This window comes from Hippichthys cyanospilos, chromosome 10 (assembly GCF_059441005.1).
Source record: "Hippichthys cyanospilos isolate Australia breed blue-spotted pipefish chromosome 10, RoL_Hcya_1.0, whole genome shotgun sequence".
NCBI lineage: Eukaryota > Metazoa > Chordata > Actinopteri > Syngnathiformes > Syngnathidae > Hippichthys > Hippichthys cyanospilos.
In genome coordinates this window covers 4,997,406-5,015,872 of record NC_142378.1, presented here as the reverse complement: position 1 = coordinate 5,015,872, position 18,467 = coordinate 4,997,406, and the positions used below count along the sequence as shown (strand labels likewise).

General features: G+C 38.3%; 2 protein-coding genes across 6 annotated transcripts; one reads left to right on the top strand and one right to left on the bottom strand.

Annotated features, from left to right (window-relative positions):
* Positions 1 to 3,802: 3,802 nt before the first annotated feature.
* On the bottom strand, positions 3,803 to 13,610 carry LOC148416713 (AP-1 complex subunit sigma-2). Of its 5 annotated transcripts, XM_088426192.1 has the most exons (8): positions 13,534 to 13,610; positions 12,979 to 13,157; positions 10,640 to 10,748; positions 9,667 to 9,804; positions 8,997 to 9,027; positions 6,974 to 7,036; positions 4,633 to 5,890; positions 3,803 to 4,222 (listed from the first exon to the last, which is right to left on the bottom strand). In XM_088426192.1, exons 2-6 carry the CDS (start codon positions 13,155 to 13,157, stop codon positions 6,975 to 6,977), a joined length of 519 nt encoding a protein of 172 aa, XP_088282318.1. In that variant the 5' UTR covers positions 13,534 to 13,610; the 3' UTR covers positions 3,803 to 4,222; positions 4,633 to 5,890; position 6,974. The 5 variants fall into 5 exon arrangements, with proteins under 5 accessions (XP_088282318.1, XP_088282320.1, XP_088282319.1 ...); XM_088426193.1 differs by lacking the exons at positions 3,803 to 4,222; positions 8,997 to 9,027 and having other exon boundaries at positions 5,436 to 5,890; XM_088426194.1 differs by lacking the exons at positions 4,633 to 5,890; positions 6,974 to 7,036; positions 8,997 to 9,027.
* Positions 13,611 to 14,635: 1,025 nt separating this feature from the next.
* Positions 14,636 to 18,122, top strand: LOC148416712 (retinoschisin-like). The gene is made up of 6 exons (XM_088425402.1): positions 14,636 to 14,722; positions 15,542 to 15,567; positions 15,646 to 15,820; positions 16,525 to 16,666; positions 17,498 to 17,693; positions 17,754 to 18,122. Exons 1-6 carry the CDS (start codon positions 14,668 to 14,670, stop codon positions 17,904 to 17,906), a joined length of 747 nt encoding a protein of 248 aa, XP_088281528.1. The 5' UTR covers positions 14,636 to 14,667; the 3' UTR covers positions 17,907 to 18,122.
* The last annotated feature ends 345 nt before the right edge of the window (positions 18,123 to 18,467 follow it).

Below are 18,467 nucleotides of genomic sequence, written 5' to 3'. Positions count from 1 at the left end.
ACTCAAAGTGTTAGAAGTACTGCAAGAAGAAAAAAAATTGCTGAAAAAAATTACTGAAAGTTGGCATAAAAACTACTACTATGGAAGTGAGCCGGGCCACTAGAGGGCGCCAACGGACCAGTAACATTGTGAGACCAGATCAACTGAGCAGACCTGATGGATGAAAGAGCTAAAATTACCTCAGAAGAAAATTTACTTCATTTCTTTGTTTTATTTATTAAGGGACAGTGTGTAAGATTTTCACTGAAAAGGAATACATTAAATGATGGTAAATTTCCCAAATTTGCAAATGAATGTGTTCTTAAAGACCAACAGTATGTTTTCAAAATACTCATAGGTCTAGTAATCATGAAATGATATTACATGGGGGGTGGCACTTCTCCGGAGGCGGCCATGTTTGTTATAACTATGGACAATGGTAAATGCAGCACTTGCAGCACCCCCTGCTGTCTGTAATGAAAAACGGCTTAAATCTTACACACTATCCCTTTAAGGAGCCCAGACATTTTTTTTTTTTTTTTTTTTTGGGGGGGGGGGTGTCCAAACATGGCTGCCACTAATCAATCAACAAATTAATTACTGCTTGAGTAAACTTATTGCTTTAGTAATGTATACCTAAAGTAATTGTTACTTTGGTACTTCAATACCTTGATAGTTGATTACTTTAGTATTGATTTACTTTAAGTAATCAATTCCTTACTTACAACCGTAAAAAACACCACCGTAAAAAACAGACATTACAGCTTTTGTCCACCAGAGGGCACCAAAAAAGCCAACAAGCCCTCACAACGTCATTGTTAAATGACACGGTACAGAGTGTACGTGTGTGTGTGTGTGTGTGTGTGTGTGTGTGTGTGCACTCTCACCTGAGTGACACTTCTTCTTCTCTGCTTAGAGCCTACCGACAGCAGATAAGACTTATCGCCGCCCACGCTGGAGATTTGCCCTCAATCCGGCCCGAGCGACCAAAGCTTGGTCTCCAAAAGCAAGCTGCGGCGCCGCCGCCTGACAGTCGACACCAAAGGACGTCGTGTCATCTGCTACGTTGTCCGCCCTTGCCGCCGCTGTCCGACACCGCCGCCTCATGACAAAGGTCAAGACGAGGATTGGCGACTGTCCGATACTCGCCGGGCCTGATGTCGGAAACAAAAGATGGATATGAGCATTTTTGGGTTATTTTCTTCCATATCATTCTCACTGTATTTTACCCAGTGGATGGCACACCTGCTAATGTGATAACTAAGTTCTTGTGCCATTTTGACATGTTGCCATCCCCTGGGTGAAATTTCAGCTCCCTGATGTCTTTTAGCAACGCTTTCCCCTTTATGTGAAACTAAAATTCAAAGGATTGGCTAAAATAACGCACAAGGATTCACGCTTCAAAGTGTTTATTGTCATGTGCACAGTGGAGAAACTGGTTTCTTCGTACAATGTTGAACTTTGAAATGTCAGCATCTGGGTGAAATTTCAGCTCCCTGGTGCCTTTCCGTTTGATGTGAAATGCCTGTATGTAAAGATCAAAGGATTAGACCAATTTTTGGGTCACAAGGGTTAACCCTTGCGGGATTATGACCAATTGGGTGAAATTTCAGCTTCCTAGTGCCTTCATTCAATTCTTTCCGTATGGTGTGAAATGCCTTTGATGTAAAGATCAAAGGAAATACTATTTTTTGGTCATTTCCATATCACTTTGGCATTATTTTAGCCACTTTGAAATGTTGTCACCATCTGGATTAAATTTCAGCTCCCTGGTATCTTCCTTCAGCGTTTTCCATTTGATGTGAAATGGCTTTGATGCAAAAGATTGGACAAAATACTGACGCCATTACTTTCAGTCACTTCCAAAAGCACATATAAAAATTGGTGTGGTATCCAAGTCACTTGATTTGGTGGTTGCGGTGTTCAAACCGCAAAATAGGACTATGTTGTGCCGTCCCGATATTTGTGGGAAAAATAAAGGCTCAATTCAAATCCAACCGGCCTTATTCTAAACCATCGGTGCTCAATATCAGTATTGGCTTCCAAGTGTGACCTTTTTGCAATCAGGAACTAGAAACGAGAATAGAAAATTGAAATGAATTTATTGTAGCAGCAATTTGCTGATGTCTCAGTGCCATCTAGTGGACTAAACTGGAAGTGTATCTTTCCCTGTCTAATATACAGTATATATTTTTTTAATATATATTTTTCCCCCATGTCTAGCTTTTGCAGTTGGTGGGGGTTCCCCCAAATTTTACACACTTCTGCTTGTCCATGTTTTGCATACTTTTTGGGGGGTTGGGGGCGGTCTTATTACATATGATGTTCAGTTATATATTTCCCCCAGTTGCTTCCATTTTGTCTCACTGTTTTCCCTTTATATTTGTACAATATTTCTGCATGTTGCTTTTTTTTTTTTTTTGGTAAACTGTATTTTATTTTGTTATAAAATCCTCTACACAACCACTAAGCTATCCACAGGGTAATGGATAACGAGACCAAAAAAACATCCCAAAATTTAAGCTAATCGAAAGTGTACACGCTCGGGGGAGGAGCTAAAAGCGGACCCCTGAGGGCCACGGGATGTCTCTCCAAAGAGTTAGTTAGCTAAGACAATTGGGCCGCAATCAGCGATTTGATCTCCATCTAAGAGCCAGGGGTCAGCATGACAAATTACAGGCGACCAAATTGCTTTTCTTGCCACCAGCCTTGGCCGGCAAATTATCTTAATTGTGTCGTGATTACGCCTCACAGCGAGAGCTCCGATATCGGAGAAAGGCACACGCACATTCTGGCTTTACCGAGTGGACGGGATCTTAGGCGTTTTTTGGCGCCCTCGTGCGGACAATACCTGTAATTGTGCATTTCAACAAATGGAAGGATATAAAAGATTATCACCAAAGTGGCAATTATTGTTAAAACTGGATTACTTCAAACTTGAAGCTGTGCAAAAAAAAAAAAAAGAAAATCACAAAATATATTATGAAATGACAAAAAACATACACAACTTTAAAGAAAACTTTTGGGCCAGAGTTGCCTTTTGTCCAATTTTCACTTTGGCTGGCTGCAATGGGTTAGCTAGCGCTAGCTAGTTGTGGCAAATCCGTTTATTAGGACGGCGCAGGTCAATCCAGTATCGATATAATCGACGTTTGCGTATTTACTATTGATGCATTCATTTATTTACCTACTTTTTGCCGTGTGTGCCTCGCAATTTTAGCCATGCGCGTGACACACTAGTGTGAACCGATCGCTGCCTTTTCATATTATTTGACTACAAATCAAGTTTTGGGTTGCTGGATGAAGAAAGTAAAAATCTAAGGAGGGTAGCTTACCTTCAGCAAGGTGCTCACGACAATTTGATGTATTGTACTTCGGATATCGTTCCGATGCTTGTTTGTTCACATAAGCCCCAAAAACTTTTTCACGTGCTTGTTGTCCCGTGAAAGATTCATGCTGGTAACGTGGTCTCGTGACGTCACGTTTGTCACCTGTCAGTAATTATCTATACAGTCTTGCCGTCTTGCAGCAGTATCGGGGCTTCAGCCAATCAGAGGATGGAAAAATTCAACGTCACTTGGTGCCCTCACGAAAGTGTGGTTACGAATCTAAATTGTTTAGTTTATTTATTTCATGTAACATGTGGGGAAAAAATAAACATGATCACTCAAAAAGAAAGACCAAAAAAATGACTAAAAACATATACAAAGATGGTGATTGGTTGACTTAGTAAAACTTATATATATATATATATATATAAATTTAAAAAATTTAGGCCTATATATGAATGCTTTGCAAAAGAATGACACAGAAAAGTTTGGTGTTGTGATGTCATATTTGAATTATTTTAATATGTCCAGTGTAACATTTGACGTGACATTGTGACGTGACTTATGTCCACTCCGGCAGTGCCTTCCAGTGTAAAGTAAGAGTATCAAAAAATACGAAACAAACTCTTTGGTTCTGTTATTGTAATACTTTAGACTTCCCTTTTTATGTGCACAACACATATTGCTCATTAGAGTGGATGCACCAGCTTTGGTTATGTAAATTCTATCATTGGTAATTGTCAAGAATTGCATATAAAAAGTGCTACATCATTTCAGGGATAAAAAAAAAAAAAAAATGTTGCAGGGAAAATGTCAAGTTATCCTGAACGGGGCGGTGACTTGTGCGTGCGGATTTTTTTTTTTTTTTATGTCAATCCAATTTCCTCCAGAACACTGCGTGGTACCTCTCCGTCCTGCAAAAACAAACACTATACAGTATATGCACACTTTGATGATGTCATCATTATGCGACATTGGCTCTTTGCACATGCATGCAACACAAGTTTGTTTTTACAATAGTACACGTAAAATTAATACAGTGCAGATAAATATGTATGTATTCTAATTAGTATGCAGTAAAGCCAGTTATAAAACATAACTTAAAATAAATGGTAGTTACACATCTTATAATTCTTCATTTTTGACCATAAAAAATTACTTTTGTGGAAAAAAACTTTCTATATCAAAGTTTAATAATATTAAATAATAAAAAATAAGTCAATAGCTTCTTCTTTTTTTTAAAAATAATTTGCGAATATTTCGTATAGTAGATGTCATCCAATTGCAGTCAAGTAGCACGTTAGCAAAAAGAAGCAGCACTTACTTTGACGTCCTAACAGCAGCATGGGCACAAAGTCAAGACGAGAACACATTTGATCAGACACACATAAATAGCTTACACTTAAAACTAGTAAAGTGAAAATGAAGGCTCAGGAACCACTTTTGGATTTTCTCTGTTCCTGTAGGTGGCACTCCTGATTTAAAAATGCAATAACACGCAATTAAAAAAAGCTAAACATTTCCATTGCAATGTCTTTATCGTTAAACAAAGAGCACCCTCTAGAGGAGCGCAAAAAGTATTACAAGTGGTACACGAGACCTCGTTTTCCCATCACTCCTTCGAATCACTCATAAAGAGAATGGAAATTCATTTCAGAAGAGAAAAAACAGGATGCTGAATAAGAAACACAAAATATGTATTCATAAACCTACAAATCATCAAACTATTGCACTACATCGTAACACTGTGCTGATTGGTTGGTCACGAGACGTGTTCACCCATATATATGTGTGCATTTTTAAATAAATGTGAATATATATATATATATATATATATATATATATATATATATATATATATATATATATATATATATATATATATATATATATAATGTCACATTTAATCAGTTAAAACAAGGCAACAGATTACAAGCAATATTATTAATTACATTTTTAATGATTGTTGTTGTTTAAACGTCAATTAAATGATTGATAATTTAATTAATTTTTGACATGTGTAATTAAATTATTTTCATTACATACTATTTACTTTGAATTAATACGATCGCTTGTAATCTGTTGCTACATTTTATTTGGGTAAATGTGGTGGCTTTTTTCAGTGTATAAGGTTATTAAAAAGCTTCTTTAATAAAGAAAAAAAAAACGTGATAGGCCAGTGAGGCCTTTGATTGATAATCGGTGCAAATAATAGCAAATAATCGTGTCATTTTAACGCTTCACAAGATAAAAAAAAAAAAGCCTCGAAAGTGACTTATCTATAGCATTGTGTTTGCTGGTGAAGATTGCACTAATAAATTCCTAACATTTAGAAACTGCAGACAGCATAAAAAAATAGGTAACATGCATGAATGACATACAAGAAAAAAAATAAAATATGCCATTTCTGGAAAGTTGCAAGGACAGAAAAAAAAAATGCACAAAGCGGACAGCTTCAGAAACAAATGGATTCAGCGTAACAGATAAATGAATGTGTGACATCACAGGGTGCCGGGCATGCATGGAGCGGGCGTGGCAGCCGCCACTCAGTACACGGGCACGTTAAAGTACTCATGACGGGGCTGGGGAAGAGAGACAAAGCTTTTAGAAAACGCCACACGCCAGCAGCTTCACACACGCCATGCCTTTGCTAATAAAATAAACATTAAAAAAAGTTATTTAAGCCATTATTACTCTTCGAGCCAAACATTTGAAAAAAAAAAAAAGGAGTACCCGGGATTGAACGTCTGCACTTTTAAAAAACATAAAAATATGTATTTTGGAATGAATGAGTTAATGCTGCAAACATTTGCCTTACAAGTGAGTTCAGCAAGTCCGCCACTAGATGGCGGCAGCAAGCTTCATCCGTTCAAATGATTAACATGAAGTCTAGGGCTGTGTCCCAATTTGCACCCTTAACCCCAACGGCCCCATTTGCTAAATCCTCCTAAGAGCCGGCCATTTCTTTTGTGTCAACCGGTGTGTTAATTTTGTCTCCGTAAGATCAACTGCACCCCACCCAAACACATGTGCCATGATTTGAAAGGACAGCATGTACTCTACTGGGGACAAAAGGACTTAGTGGTGTCGCTCCAATGAGTCAAAAGATATAGATCAAAACAAAGGTCCTCTGAAGTGGACACAAATTAATAGCCTGGTTTTCATTGTGGTCAGGATTGACCTGCTGAGTATACCTTTGATGTACAGAGTTGAAGTAGATTGGAAAAAAAGTTGAATGGGAACCAGAATCACATGAGGAGCAATGAACCAAAAAAAAACAGCGAGCATTAAAAATTAGGTGAAAAAAACTAGACGGGAGGACACTAGACTGGAAGAGGAACCACACATGAAGCACTGATTCAAGAAGCATACATTAGTAGTCGTGAAACTGAGGTAGAAGCCGCTCTAAGAAGGATTTCCACTAGTGCTGGACAAACGAAGCTTCATGAAGCACCTGTGATACTTTCTGACTCCTCTAGATGGCACTGTTGGTTGAGAAATACAGGGGGAAATCAATACATTTCCACTAAACTAGTGCTTATCTTTAAACCCAGACCAGTATCTGGAGAAGTAAAATAACATCACCGATGCTTCATGAAGCTTCATCGTCCCATCACTACTTTCCACTAAAGGTCTGCCCTAGTCCTAGCACAGACAGTATTCACCTCAGCGTGTCAAGTTCTGGAAGAGTCCAGAAGTCTCTGAAGTGACATTAGGGACCGTGAAACCTGGGAGTCAAACAGGCCCGAGATAAAAAAACTAAATAAGAAAAATTAAAATAAGCAAACGGCGGCAAAGCCTTAACAGGGCGTCATTATTGCAAAGAAAAATCTGCTCGCCGGCACTAAACTAATGAGCGCGCGCCTGACAAATACTCCATTGAGAGCTTATTATGAAAAAATAGCCGGGTGGAAATCCGCCGAGGTATGTTGGCCGTGTAATTACAGCGCTAATGCTCACCTCGACCTTGCGCTGGAACATTGAAGCTATTAAAAATATTCAAACGGACTTTCGGTAGGATGCGGTGGCTCGCAAACAAGCTCTTTTGTGCATTTAGAAACACTGACTATTATTTTGCGAGTCCATTGACTACGATAGCTTAAAGCGGGAGTTCACCAAACTTTTTAACACCACGGACAGGTCAACGCTTGAGATTTTTTTTTGGTAGATCTGTCAATGCAAAACCTTTGCATATGCTAACATATACCAAAGGGAAATAGCTGACACAAACGAAAATGCTAATGAGCTAAACGCATACACGGCAGCACTTTATAACATGCTAACATTAGCTAGCGTGTAGGGCTGTACAATTAATCGAATTTTAATCTCGATCGCGATATTAACATTTAGAAAGCCGTCTACCTTACATGTCAAAACAAGCACTTTGTCATCCTACCACCAGGGGGCAAAGTTTCCCACATTGCGAAACAAATGCTGTTTTCATCCTAATGTATTATTTACCAGTGTGAAATGGCATTGAGTTTCTAACCTGATTTGTAATATATACCGTAATTGGCAAAAAATTGGAATAAATTCGGTTTATTCAGTAAAAGTAAACAATGTGCTTGGTTCTGATCAGGCTGAGGCTTCATTTTTGTCATCAGTTTGCACTCAGCAAAGTTAGTAAATTATTTTATTTATTTTAGTTTTTTCTTATTATTTGTATCAAGCCTTGATTTAAATACTGCTTGTTTTAAAAAAAGGGCAATAATCAGACATGTTTGACCAAACATGATGAATAATCGTAATTTCAATATTAATGCATCAATGAAATGTCCTGACTACATTTGAATGCCCCATACGGCTCATCCTCAAGTCACTAGCTGGTGGAGAGTTGGATATGTCAAGCTAATTGGAGCGTAACCAAACTTCAAAATAAAAGCCTAGTAAAGCTAATAAAGCTATTGCATTGCCGCCCTTGTATTTTTTTCTGTTTTGTTGCAGTTCGCTTGATTCTCACTTCAGCGAGTCCATGCCTTTACATGAGGCGCAAAATCCCAAATTTACAAAGCAAACAGCGATGGCCAAACCGCAAATTTAGTTTTGTCCGAAAACTAAACCCACAAGCCAAATGTGCCAAACGTTTGTTGTGAGTAGCGTACTTTTCGAGCAACTCATGCAGGGGAAAAGGGGGCGAGGCGGTTCCACACCATCCATCCGTGCAGTATTTACCCACGTGAGGCGGCCCCTTTACAACAGCTCGTCACTGGGCAAACCTCCCCAGTTTTCGCTCGGGTTCTATCAATAGACAATACGCATCAGGGAGCTTCCAAACGACATGAATTACGCAACATAAATAAGCTTTTCTATTTCGATATTTGTTGTGGTTAGATTTCATAGGTAGGGTTGTTTTCATTGTTTTAAACTATTTTAAAAACACTTTCAGGCTATTGAACACAATTTTTTTTAATCATTAAAATGTGTATTTTACCAGGTGTGTGTTTACTCTATATTCACTGCACATTTATTCACGTTTAGTGTACTGAATCATAGAAATTTTGTATTTTAATCAGGAAAAAAATAAATAAAATATATATATATATATATATATATATATATATATATATATATATATATATATATATATATATATATATATATATATATATATATGTCAAATAGTAATTTCAAAGCTAAACTAGCGGACTAGCTAGTCATCTAACACTAGTGCGACTGAACTATGTGTACCTGCAAACATGCGTGTCTGAGAGTCTATGTTCTGCAAATCACAAAAGGCAAACAAAAGCACACAAGCAAAGAGAAAAGACACACGATTAAAAATAAAATCACAAGAATGTACAGGAAAGCGAGGAACGCAAGCATGCGGAGATTTTTACAGTTGTACATTGATTTAGCCTGTAATCTTTTTTCACAATTTTTTTTTACTAAATTTTATTATTATTACTATTATTATTTTATTTATTTATTTATTTTTACAAAAAAATTGGGGATTTTAAGTAAAAAACTAGAACTTGAGAGACTTATAAATCAAGGTACCACTATGTAAACAAGTGAAAAAAAAAATCACTTATCCATTTGATGTAGTTTATGATAAAATAATAAATTAATAAAATAAAAGAATAAAATAAAAAAATAAAATATATTTCCTTTAAAAACAAAGACTTTTATCTTTCAGTGCTCTCCTCTGGAGCTCCCTCTAGTGTAGCGCAGTGAAACTTTTATAATAGTGAAGAGCAGTCACATGGAGTGGAATCTTAAAACAATTTTGCTTCTCAGTATTGCTGGTTCTATCACTAACTTGTAAATTACTGATTCACAGGCACAAAATTCCATGAGAGGGTTGTAGCGATCCTAAAAGTTTTGTTGATTTTTGTTGCTTTGTTTTTGTGCTCCTCACCTCTTGCAGCAGGTCGCCCTGTTCAATGGCCTTGAGCACGTTCTTCTTGGACGTCTCCTGGGCTTCGCCGCCCAGCAGGAACTCGTCCAGGATGAAGTAGGCCTTCTCAAAGTTGAAGATGATGTCCAGCTCGCATACCTTAAGGTTTTTTTTTAGGTTGGGAGGGACAAAAAGTAAGTAAGTCAGCGGTTCTCTGATGGTGGCACGTGACTTTTCTAATCTAATTGAATGCTTTTAAAATGCTGTGAGAAGAATAGTACATTTTTCCTTTCGAATTAAGAGCAAATTAACCTATTCAATCCCAAAGACATAATTTTTTCTAGACATTCAATACCAGGTAATTATTTATTAAATTAATTGATTACTTTAGAAAGTACTAAATCAATGTATGTACTTTTGTTCTTGACTATAAAAGTACTCATTGATTACTTTACTCATCGATTATTTCAGTATTTAGGAACAAAATACTTTGATGTACTTAAATGCTAAAGTGATCGGGAATACGATCAATTGTATTAGGCACTAAAGTAATCAATTACTTTAAGTACTAGAGTAAAAGGTTCTTCAGTAATTAATGTAATTGATTGCCTTTAATAGTTTAGTACTTGATAGAGTAAAGTAATGCATTACTTCAGTACTTAATTGGATAAAGTAATTCATTACTTAGTAATTGATTACTTTAGTACTTAATATATTTCGAGCCAGCCATCTTTAAACAACCCTTTTGCCAAACACTTGAAAAAATATATAAAAAATATACAAATAAGAATGTGAGATTGAATGTCTGGAATGTAAAAAACAAAAAAAGGAAAAAACGTGAAAATCCGTCTTTGGGATTGAATGAGTTAATTGGAACGCAAAGCAAATGATTAACAAATCAATTTATTGTGACTCATTTGTATCAAGTTTTATACGGATGAGATTTGCGATGCAATTTTCTATGCCAAGCCACCACAGGTGGCGCTAAACTCACGCTGCCAAAGTACTTGTCCAGCAGCTCCACGTATCTGTGGATGATCTCCAGCGTGATCAGCTCGTTGTCCTGCTCCTCGATGGCGCAGCAGAAGTACAAGCTGGCGTATCTGCGCACACGCAAAGTCGCGGCGTCATCACGGCGCTTTTGAGATCAAGTTTCGGACTAGCGTTGCCCTCAGAAAATTTCCACCGGAGAAGCAAAATATTATGGTTACATCATCTCACCAAATTCTTGCTCTGATGTCTTACAGAAGTAACCCCATTCATTTGACGTTTTCAAAATCGACAAGGGAGAAAAAAGAATGTAAATAAAAAAAAAATCAAATCCAATAAAATCCGTCCGCAACCCCCAAGGTCTGTGGCCTGACTGCAGGAGGTCCGTGAAGAAATTTAGGATATTAACTCATTCAATGCCAGGGATGTAGTTTCACGTTCTTTAAGAGTTCGGACATTCGGACACTTATGTATCGATTTAATACTTAAGTATATGGAAATTAATGTCCTTAATGCAGTGGTTCTCAAAGTGGCGTCCGTGAAATAAATTGGATTATTAACTCTTTCAATGCCAAGGAGTACTTAAGTATCGATTTAATATTTAAAGTACTGTATCTGAAAATGAATGTTCTCAACGCAGCGGTGATCAAAGCATGCGCAGTGAAAGTAAAAGGCTATGGCGCACCTCTTCCACGCCTACTGGTCACTTTGTACAAAGTCACGGCGCTGATACAGCGCTTTTGCCTTGCGAGAGGACTTGCAGGCGATTGTTGAGTTAAGCCTCTTCCCGCCGCGCGGCGGGGGACTACTTTATCCGGGATAATCTCTCACGCGCTCGCTACGAAAGCATGTGACCGCTGGCTAATAAAAACAGGACGCCAAGACGGATATTGCGCTCGGCTTTATAAAAGGGATCCAGGACAACAGTCGAGGGACTTGCCCTTCCCTCATTGCGCATCACTTTCGGAAGTAAAGCAACAATACGATCTGTCGGGAAAAGCCAAACATTTAGTGGCAGAAGCCCTTTTTGAACAATTTTTCTGCATTCTTACACTTTTTATTCCTGCATAAACGGCAATATTGATCGGAAAAAAGAGTAGATGTAAGGTCAAGGGTCCCTTTCACATCGTCTCATGGTCACGTCTATCTGTGTCCTCATTTGTGTCCACTGTAGAACATTTATTTTTGGTTTTCATCTTATCACTCATTGGAGCTACCACACCAAGTCCTAGTGTCCTCGTTAGAGGACATCCTTGTCTTTTCTGTGTCTTGGGTGGGTTGCAATTCACTTTGCTCTCTTGTTGAAGTTCTAAACTGCTCAGCTAAAATGTATAAAGTGTTTTGCTAAAAGAATGTCAGAAAATGGTTCCTGCTCAATGGATCGAGCACTCAAATAATCAATTACTTTAGACATTAATCAATATGGATTATTTTAGTACCAAAAGAAATCAATTATTTTGATACTTAATAGGTAAAGTAGTTGATTATGTTCGTACATAATCATGTAGGTGATTATTTCAGTTGCTAAAGTCATTAATTACTTTAGAGAGAAACTAGTTGGATGCATTGCTCTTGCTGTGATTTTGGCCCATTCCTCCAAGCAAGCAGTCTTCAAATCTTCAAATCACCTGACTTGAATCCATTCAAAAACCTCTGAAAGAACTGAAACGCAAGGCCCACAAAAGAAGCTCACAGAACCTTCAAGATTTGAAGATGTCTTTTGAAATATGCGTAATTAATTGATTGATTAAAAGAAAAAAATGTTCGCTGCAAATTCTATTTTATTCTATATATCAGACATGAAATGGTATATATTTTGTCACGGGCCATTTTGTAGTTACAACTTCCCTCATTGGGCCGGAACAAGTCAAATTTTTTAAAATGGACTTGGTTTAAACAAATTGACGACTGAGTAGTTTTGAAATCATAAGTAGAGGATTAGAGTTTATTGATTAATTGTTGAAATTACTGTAACAGAATCAGTCAAAACAAAGACAAATCTCAACGTTATTATTTACTATACATGACAAGTTAAAATTTTGGAAACGGATTTAGCAAGGGGTGGAAATTGCCTTGATTTGCTTTTGAGGGCCACATAAAACGGTGGCGGGTTGAGTCTGGCCCCCGAGCCTTGAATTTGACACCTTTTGTATATGTCAACCATGCAGAGAAGCATTTTTTACTCACTTGTGAACACCAGAATTTTTCTGGGTCTCTTATGATCAAAAATATGTCTAACATTTTCCCACTTTGGAAGTAGCGCCAGAAGCCCCTTTAAAATCCCAATCGATGTTGTGCTTGCCAGCCAATTGCATTTAACAAAATGTTGGAAGTGCCACAGACCTTTTGTAGACAATTTTGAGGTCTCTCCACTCGAGGAAGCTGCACATCTTGGCTTTTCGAGCCAGGATGGTCTGCACCAGCTCCCTGGTGATCTTCTTCTTCTCCTTGTCCGACAGGGGCACGTACCACTTCTGCAGGCGCAGTTTGCCCTGTCTGCTGAACAGAAGCATGAACTGCATCTGAAATGAAATGATTTCATCATCACAGCAAGAGGAAATGGTGGCTTGAGGTCAAGTCAACACTTGAATGAGAAATATCATAAACCAGGCAGTCGAGCTATCTGTATGACGTAATTAAAAAAATGTAGCGACATGTAAAAAAAACACCCGATTTCTTCAGTGACGACCACTTAATAGGAAACCGCTTATTCGAATATTAAAAATGAGTAATGTTCAAATTAGCATTCAAGCGCAAAACAAGCTAACGGGAAGTACCGTTAATGCCTTAATTCCAAAGCTACCTCCCGGGAAAAAAAAACAACAACAAACGCCCAGAGCGTCGACTTTAAACGTCTACTTAAAATAAAATAAAATAAGCTCCCTGTTAACGTGTTACCTTGAATTTTGACACAGTTCCGAAATAGAAAAATTCAGCCAGCCATGAGCAGGACCCCTCACTCACAGACTGGCGCAAGCTCGCTTGTGATTGGCCAGAGGCACCGGTTAAATCGACGCTCATTGGTTTATGATTGTACTTCCGCCTCTACCACCTTACTGTCAACTGTATGGCTGAGACAGACGTCGATCAAACAGCGGTGAAGCTGATTGGACTATGAATTAAAAGGCTAAAAGAATAACTGTCACAAACCCGCTTAAATTGAATCAACAAATTACAAGCAATTAAATATTAATCAAATCGGACCTTTAGTTATCATCCTTTTAATTAGCTTTGAATAGAGAAAGGCGAAATACATAACGAAACAAAAATATTGAGTTTATGAAAAATATAAATATTTTAAATGTGTAAATAGTACCATAATTATATTTAATGAGGCACATAAACAAATATTTAAAGTCAATTAATCTCTTGTTGTTTACTGTTCCAAACTACTTATCAAACGGATAATTATTAAGGGTCTTAAACTGAATATGTTATTTTTAAAGTAAAAAATCATATCATATCGGTCTTTTAAAATACAACAGTAAAATACAATCTAGCCGGTTTCTTTTTTTTTTACTTTTTTTAAAGTATTTTTTAATATTTTTGAATCAAAAATTTAAATATATGGATATTAATATTTTTTAAAAACCTAACGGTATTTTTTAACTTTAACATTCTAGTTTAACGATCAAATAAAAAAGTTGAAAAAAAAAATTCAAACAAAGGTTCAATTGTGCAACAAAAAAGGACCTAGAATGTAAAAAAAAACAAAAAACAACAACACATCACCTCTTCTAATTTTGCATTTGATTTCACCAAAACAAAAAAATGTAAACTAATTAAAAATATATATATATTCAGCAACCCAAATGGCATCCCAAAAAGAAGATGTTTGACCTTGCAATCTGGCTTTTCTGTTGCTTGTACACAATGGGCTTGGAGTAAACAAGATGCGGAAGTCATTTTGCACGTGAGCCAATAATGCGTATTAGATGAAGCCCTCACACTTTAGCGTACCGGATTAGTGTAATCTCAATAGCAATCCCATGCAGGGCTGGCATCCCATTTCCAGCACGCCCGAGCAGCGAGATGGAGGCCAGCGTTCGTTGGGCCGCGCTCCTTTTCCTCCTTGTCCTCTTGCACGGTAAGTCGCCTAACTTCATTACTGATATCATTATTAAAAGTATAAAAGCCATTTTTAGCCAACAAAAACCCTGCAGTGGAAATACAGATTTTTGTTCATGTTTGATTTTATTTTTCCATGGGACAAAGGAGCCACAAATTTGCTCTATTACATTAAAAAAAAAAAATAATATTAATGATAAGAATAAGAAATAAACTATAACAATGACACCCCAAAAAATCTAAACAGGAAATCCACCATTTCGTTTTTAGACAACCATTTTGGGGGGAATTAGCCTTGGACCTCAGTTTCACCAATGGATATAAAATTGGTTGGACAGGTCCATAATAACAGGATGCATGAAAAAGTCTCAAGAAATGAGACAAGTCTGAACAGGAAGTCCACCATTTCGTTTTGATGCAGCTGTTATGGGGACGCCAGTTTTCACGTCTCAAGTAATTCGACAAATCTGAGCTGGAAGTTCGCCATTTTGAGGCAGCCATTTTGGGGGTGACTCACCCTTGGATGCCAGTTTCACCAGTAGATATGAAATTGGTTGGACATGTCCTTTATAGCAGGACACATGAATAGGAAAAACAAATGAACAGGTAGTCAGCCATTTTGGTTTAATTTTTGAGCAAAATCCAGGACTGCAAAGTTATAAACAGCTAACTAGCTAGCTAGCTAGCTAGCTAGCTAGATAGATAGATAGATAGATAGATAGATAGATAGATAGATAGATAGATCAGTTCCCCTGTAGACGGAACCACGTTATACTATTGTTTATAAAAGCTTTAGAAATGTCTTTTTTCATCCAATGCATGCATGGACGCGCTACAGTCCTGACTGCCGTTCACTCTCAGGAGGTAAAAAGAAAAAAAATGCCTTTTGAGTTTTTCAATGTCGGACAGTGAAAATTTGTATCCCTAACTGGCGGGGCGCAGGAAGAGGAGATGCTGCAGGAAGAGGAGGAGCTACAGGAGGAGGATCAGCGGATTCAGGAGACGTGGACCGCCAAGAACGCGCAAGCGTGTACGTGCAACTGTGAGGCTACGGCGCCCACGGGAGTCCCTGACGTGGTGGCGCCCAACTCGCTGCCGGAACTTACTTGCATGCCAGGTCAGATAATAGAAAAAAAACTACAAAAAAACCCCACAATCTTAGCGCAGGAAACAGAAAATCAGGGCTCACCTTTTTCTGAGTTTGTTCATGTGACATTGTCGAGCTGAGCCGTGATTGGTTGTTACCTGAGCAACTGTGGTGGGAAGGAAAATACAATATTTTCATCGGTAATATTGTACGTAATATTAATTATAATGCCGTATTCGGGTAAGTCAGGGCAGAAAGGGCACATTGTGGAGAAAATGTGGGTGTTCGACTACCCCTTTAAGATGGTTTCCAGCTTTTTAATGCCTTGCACAGTGCATTTTTCTTTTCAAATGAAACACAAATTAATTGGAATCTACTTGTAGAATTATATTGTATGGCTAAATGTATTTTTTGGTTTGTTTTGGGACTTTCAACCGCCTATTACTGAGTCTATTCATTTGTGTCCTCTGTAGTGGACATAGCTTTTGGTCTCCATCTTTTGACTTAGTCAAGTCCTAGTGTCCCGACTAGAGGACGTAGCGGCCTTTCCGATGATGTCTCACATGTTTGGGCAGGATGCGATTCACTTTGCTGTCTTGCTGAGACGAAATGGACACAAGAGTGGACACAAATGAATTGGCGGAGTCCCAGGGGGTTTATAAATATTATTTTTTGAAACGTGCCTATATAAAGAAGCAGATGTGTGTCAAGTGCTGTTTTTCTCGTCCATTCAGAGTGTCCATACCACAGAGCCCTCGGCTTCGAGTCCGGCTCGGTGACGTCGGACCAGATCAGCTGCTCCCATCAGGACCAGTACAGCAGCTGGTACTCCTCCTGGGTCCCCAACAAGGCTCGGCTCAACAACCAGGGCTTCGGGTACGGCCTGTCGACACACGTCGCGGCATTCGCTTACAAATCCTCACCGGGGTTCTGTCGGAACCTGCCGGGTCAGTAATTTGGACATTTTGGCAAGTCCTGCTTTCCCAAGTCCCTGTTCGGTTTGCACGTGTCGTCCAATTATTAGTGAAGCATAGCATTATACAGTAGGCATAATGCTAGTGCTAATGCTAACACCACTGCCAACTACCAGTTTGGCATAAACATCATGAAAAAAAGATTTGTTTCCGTTTTCTTCCATCACGTTCCCTGAGTTATACAATGAGAGTAGCATTGACGGACAGTGATAAAACCTTCATGTTCCATTTCATTTGCTCATAATCTGAAAAGAAGAATGCACAGTTCCTGTCACAGCATTAAAACACATCACATTCCATAAAAAAGTTTCTGAAATGACGGCATGCAACGTTTTGCAGATTCACATTGTTTCATGTTTCAAGTTACTCTTAATTTGAAAAGAAATTGCACAGTTCCTGTCACAGCATTAAAAAGCATTGCATTCGATTAAAACGTCCCAAAATGACGGCATACGTTTCACTAACACAATTCAGCAATAAGTTGCTCCATGTTCCAATTCACTTGCTCTTGATTTGAAAAGAAAAATGAACTGCTTTTATCTTGACATTGAAAAGCATTAAATTGAATTAGCAGATACCTGTAGAGACCCTGTTAAAACCACAAATAGCTCCTGAAATTTGAGAAATACACTGAAAAAACACGAACATATACTGTAGGGGGCGCTACCCCAGTCCGCCCATCAGTTCTTGCAAGATCAATTTGGTGTCACTAAAATGTAACGGTGTGCGTCAGGTGCGCGTGGCTGTCCAAATACAACGACCAGCACCAGTGGCTGCAGATCGACCTGCGGGAAGTGGGCGTGGTGTCGGGCATCCTGACGCAGGGTCGCTGCGACTCGGACGAGTGGATCACTAAGTACAGCGTCCAGTACCGCACGGTCGAAGCGCTCAATTGGGTCTACTACAAAGACCAGACGGGCAACAACAGGGTACAATATTTATAAAAACATATCTATTTTTTTCTTTTTACTCACAACGGTTCCCCCCAGGTGTTCTACGGGAATTCGGACCGCTCGTCCACGGTGCAGAACCTTCTGCGCCCGCCTATCGTGGCGCGCTACATCCGACTGCTGCCTCTGGGCTGGCACACCCGCATCGCCATTCGCATGGAGCTGCTCATGTGCATGGGCAAGTGCGCCTGAGAAAAACACATGCTCCCAAAACTCAAAGCAGGAAGTTCATGAAAACCAAAATAAAATCACGCACTTTAATATACAGCTAAATATTAGCATAGCATTTCCTTTTCAACATGTTGAAATCATAAACTTTTCGGCAAAATGTGACTCGTCCATGCCAGGTTTGTGGGACAAATTTCAAATATACAACAAGCAATAAATACGCAACTTTTTGTCTCATCATCTCTTTCATCATCAGTTCTAGAAGTTTGTGATGTCATACCTGCCCTAGAAAAAACAATAACATTACCAAAAAATACGTTGTGGTACTTTTATCACAAAATTACAAGTTACAATCTTTCATTAACGCATTCAATGCCAGGGACGTATTTTCACGTTCTTGAAGACTCCAGACAATCAATCCCAGATAATTAAGTATCGATTTAATGCTTAAATATCTGGAAATTAATGTACTTAAGTATCAATTCGATACTTAAGTATCTAGGATTTAATATCCGGACTCTTAAAAAACCTGAAAATACATCACTGGCATTGAATGAGTTCACAGCTCTCTTTTTTTTTAAAGTT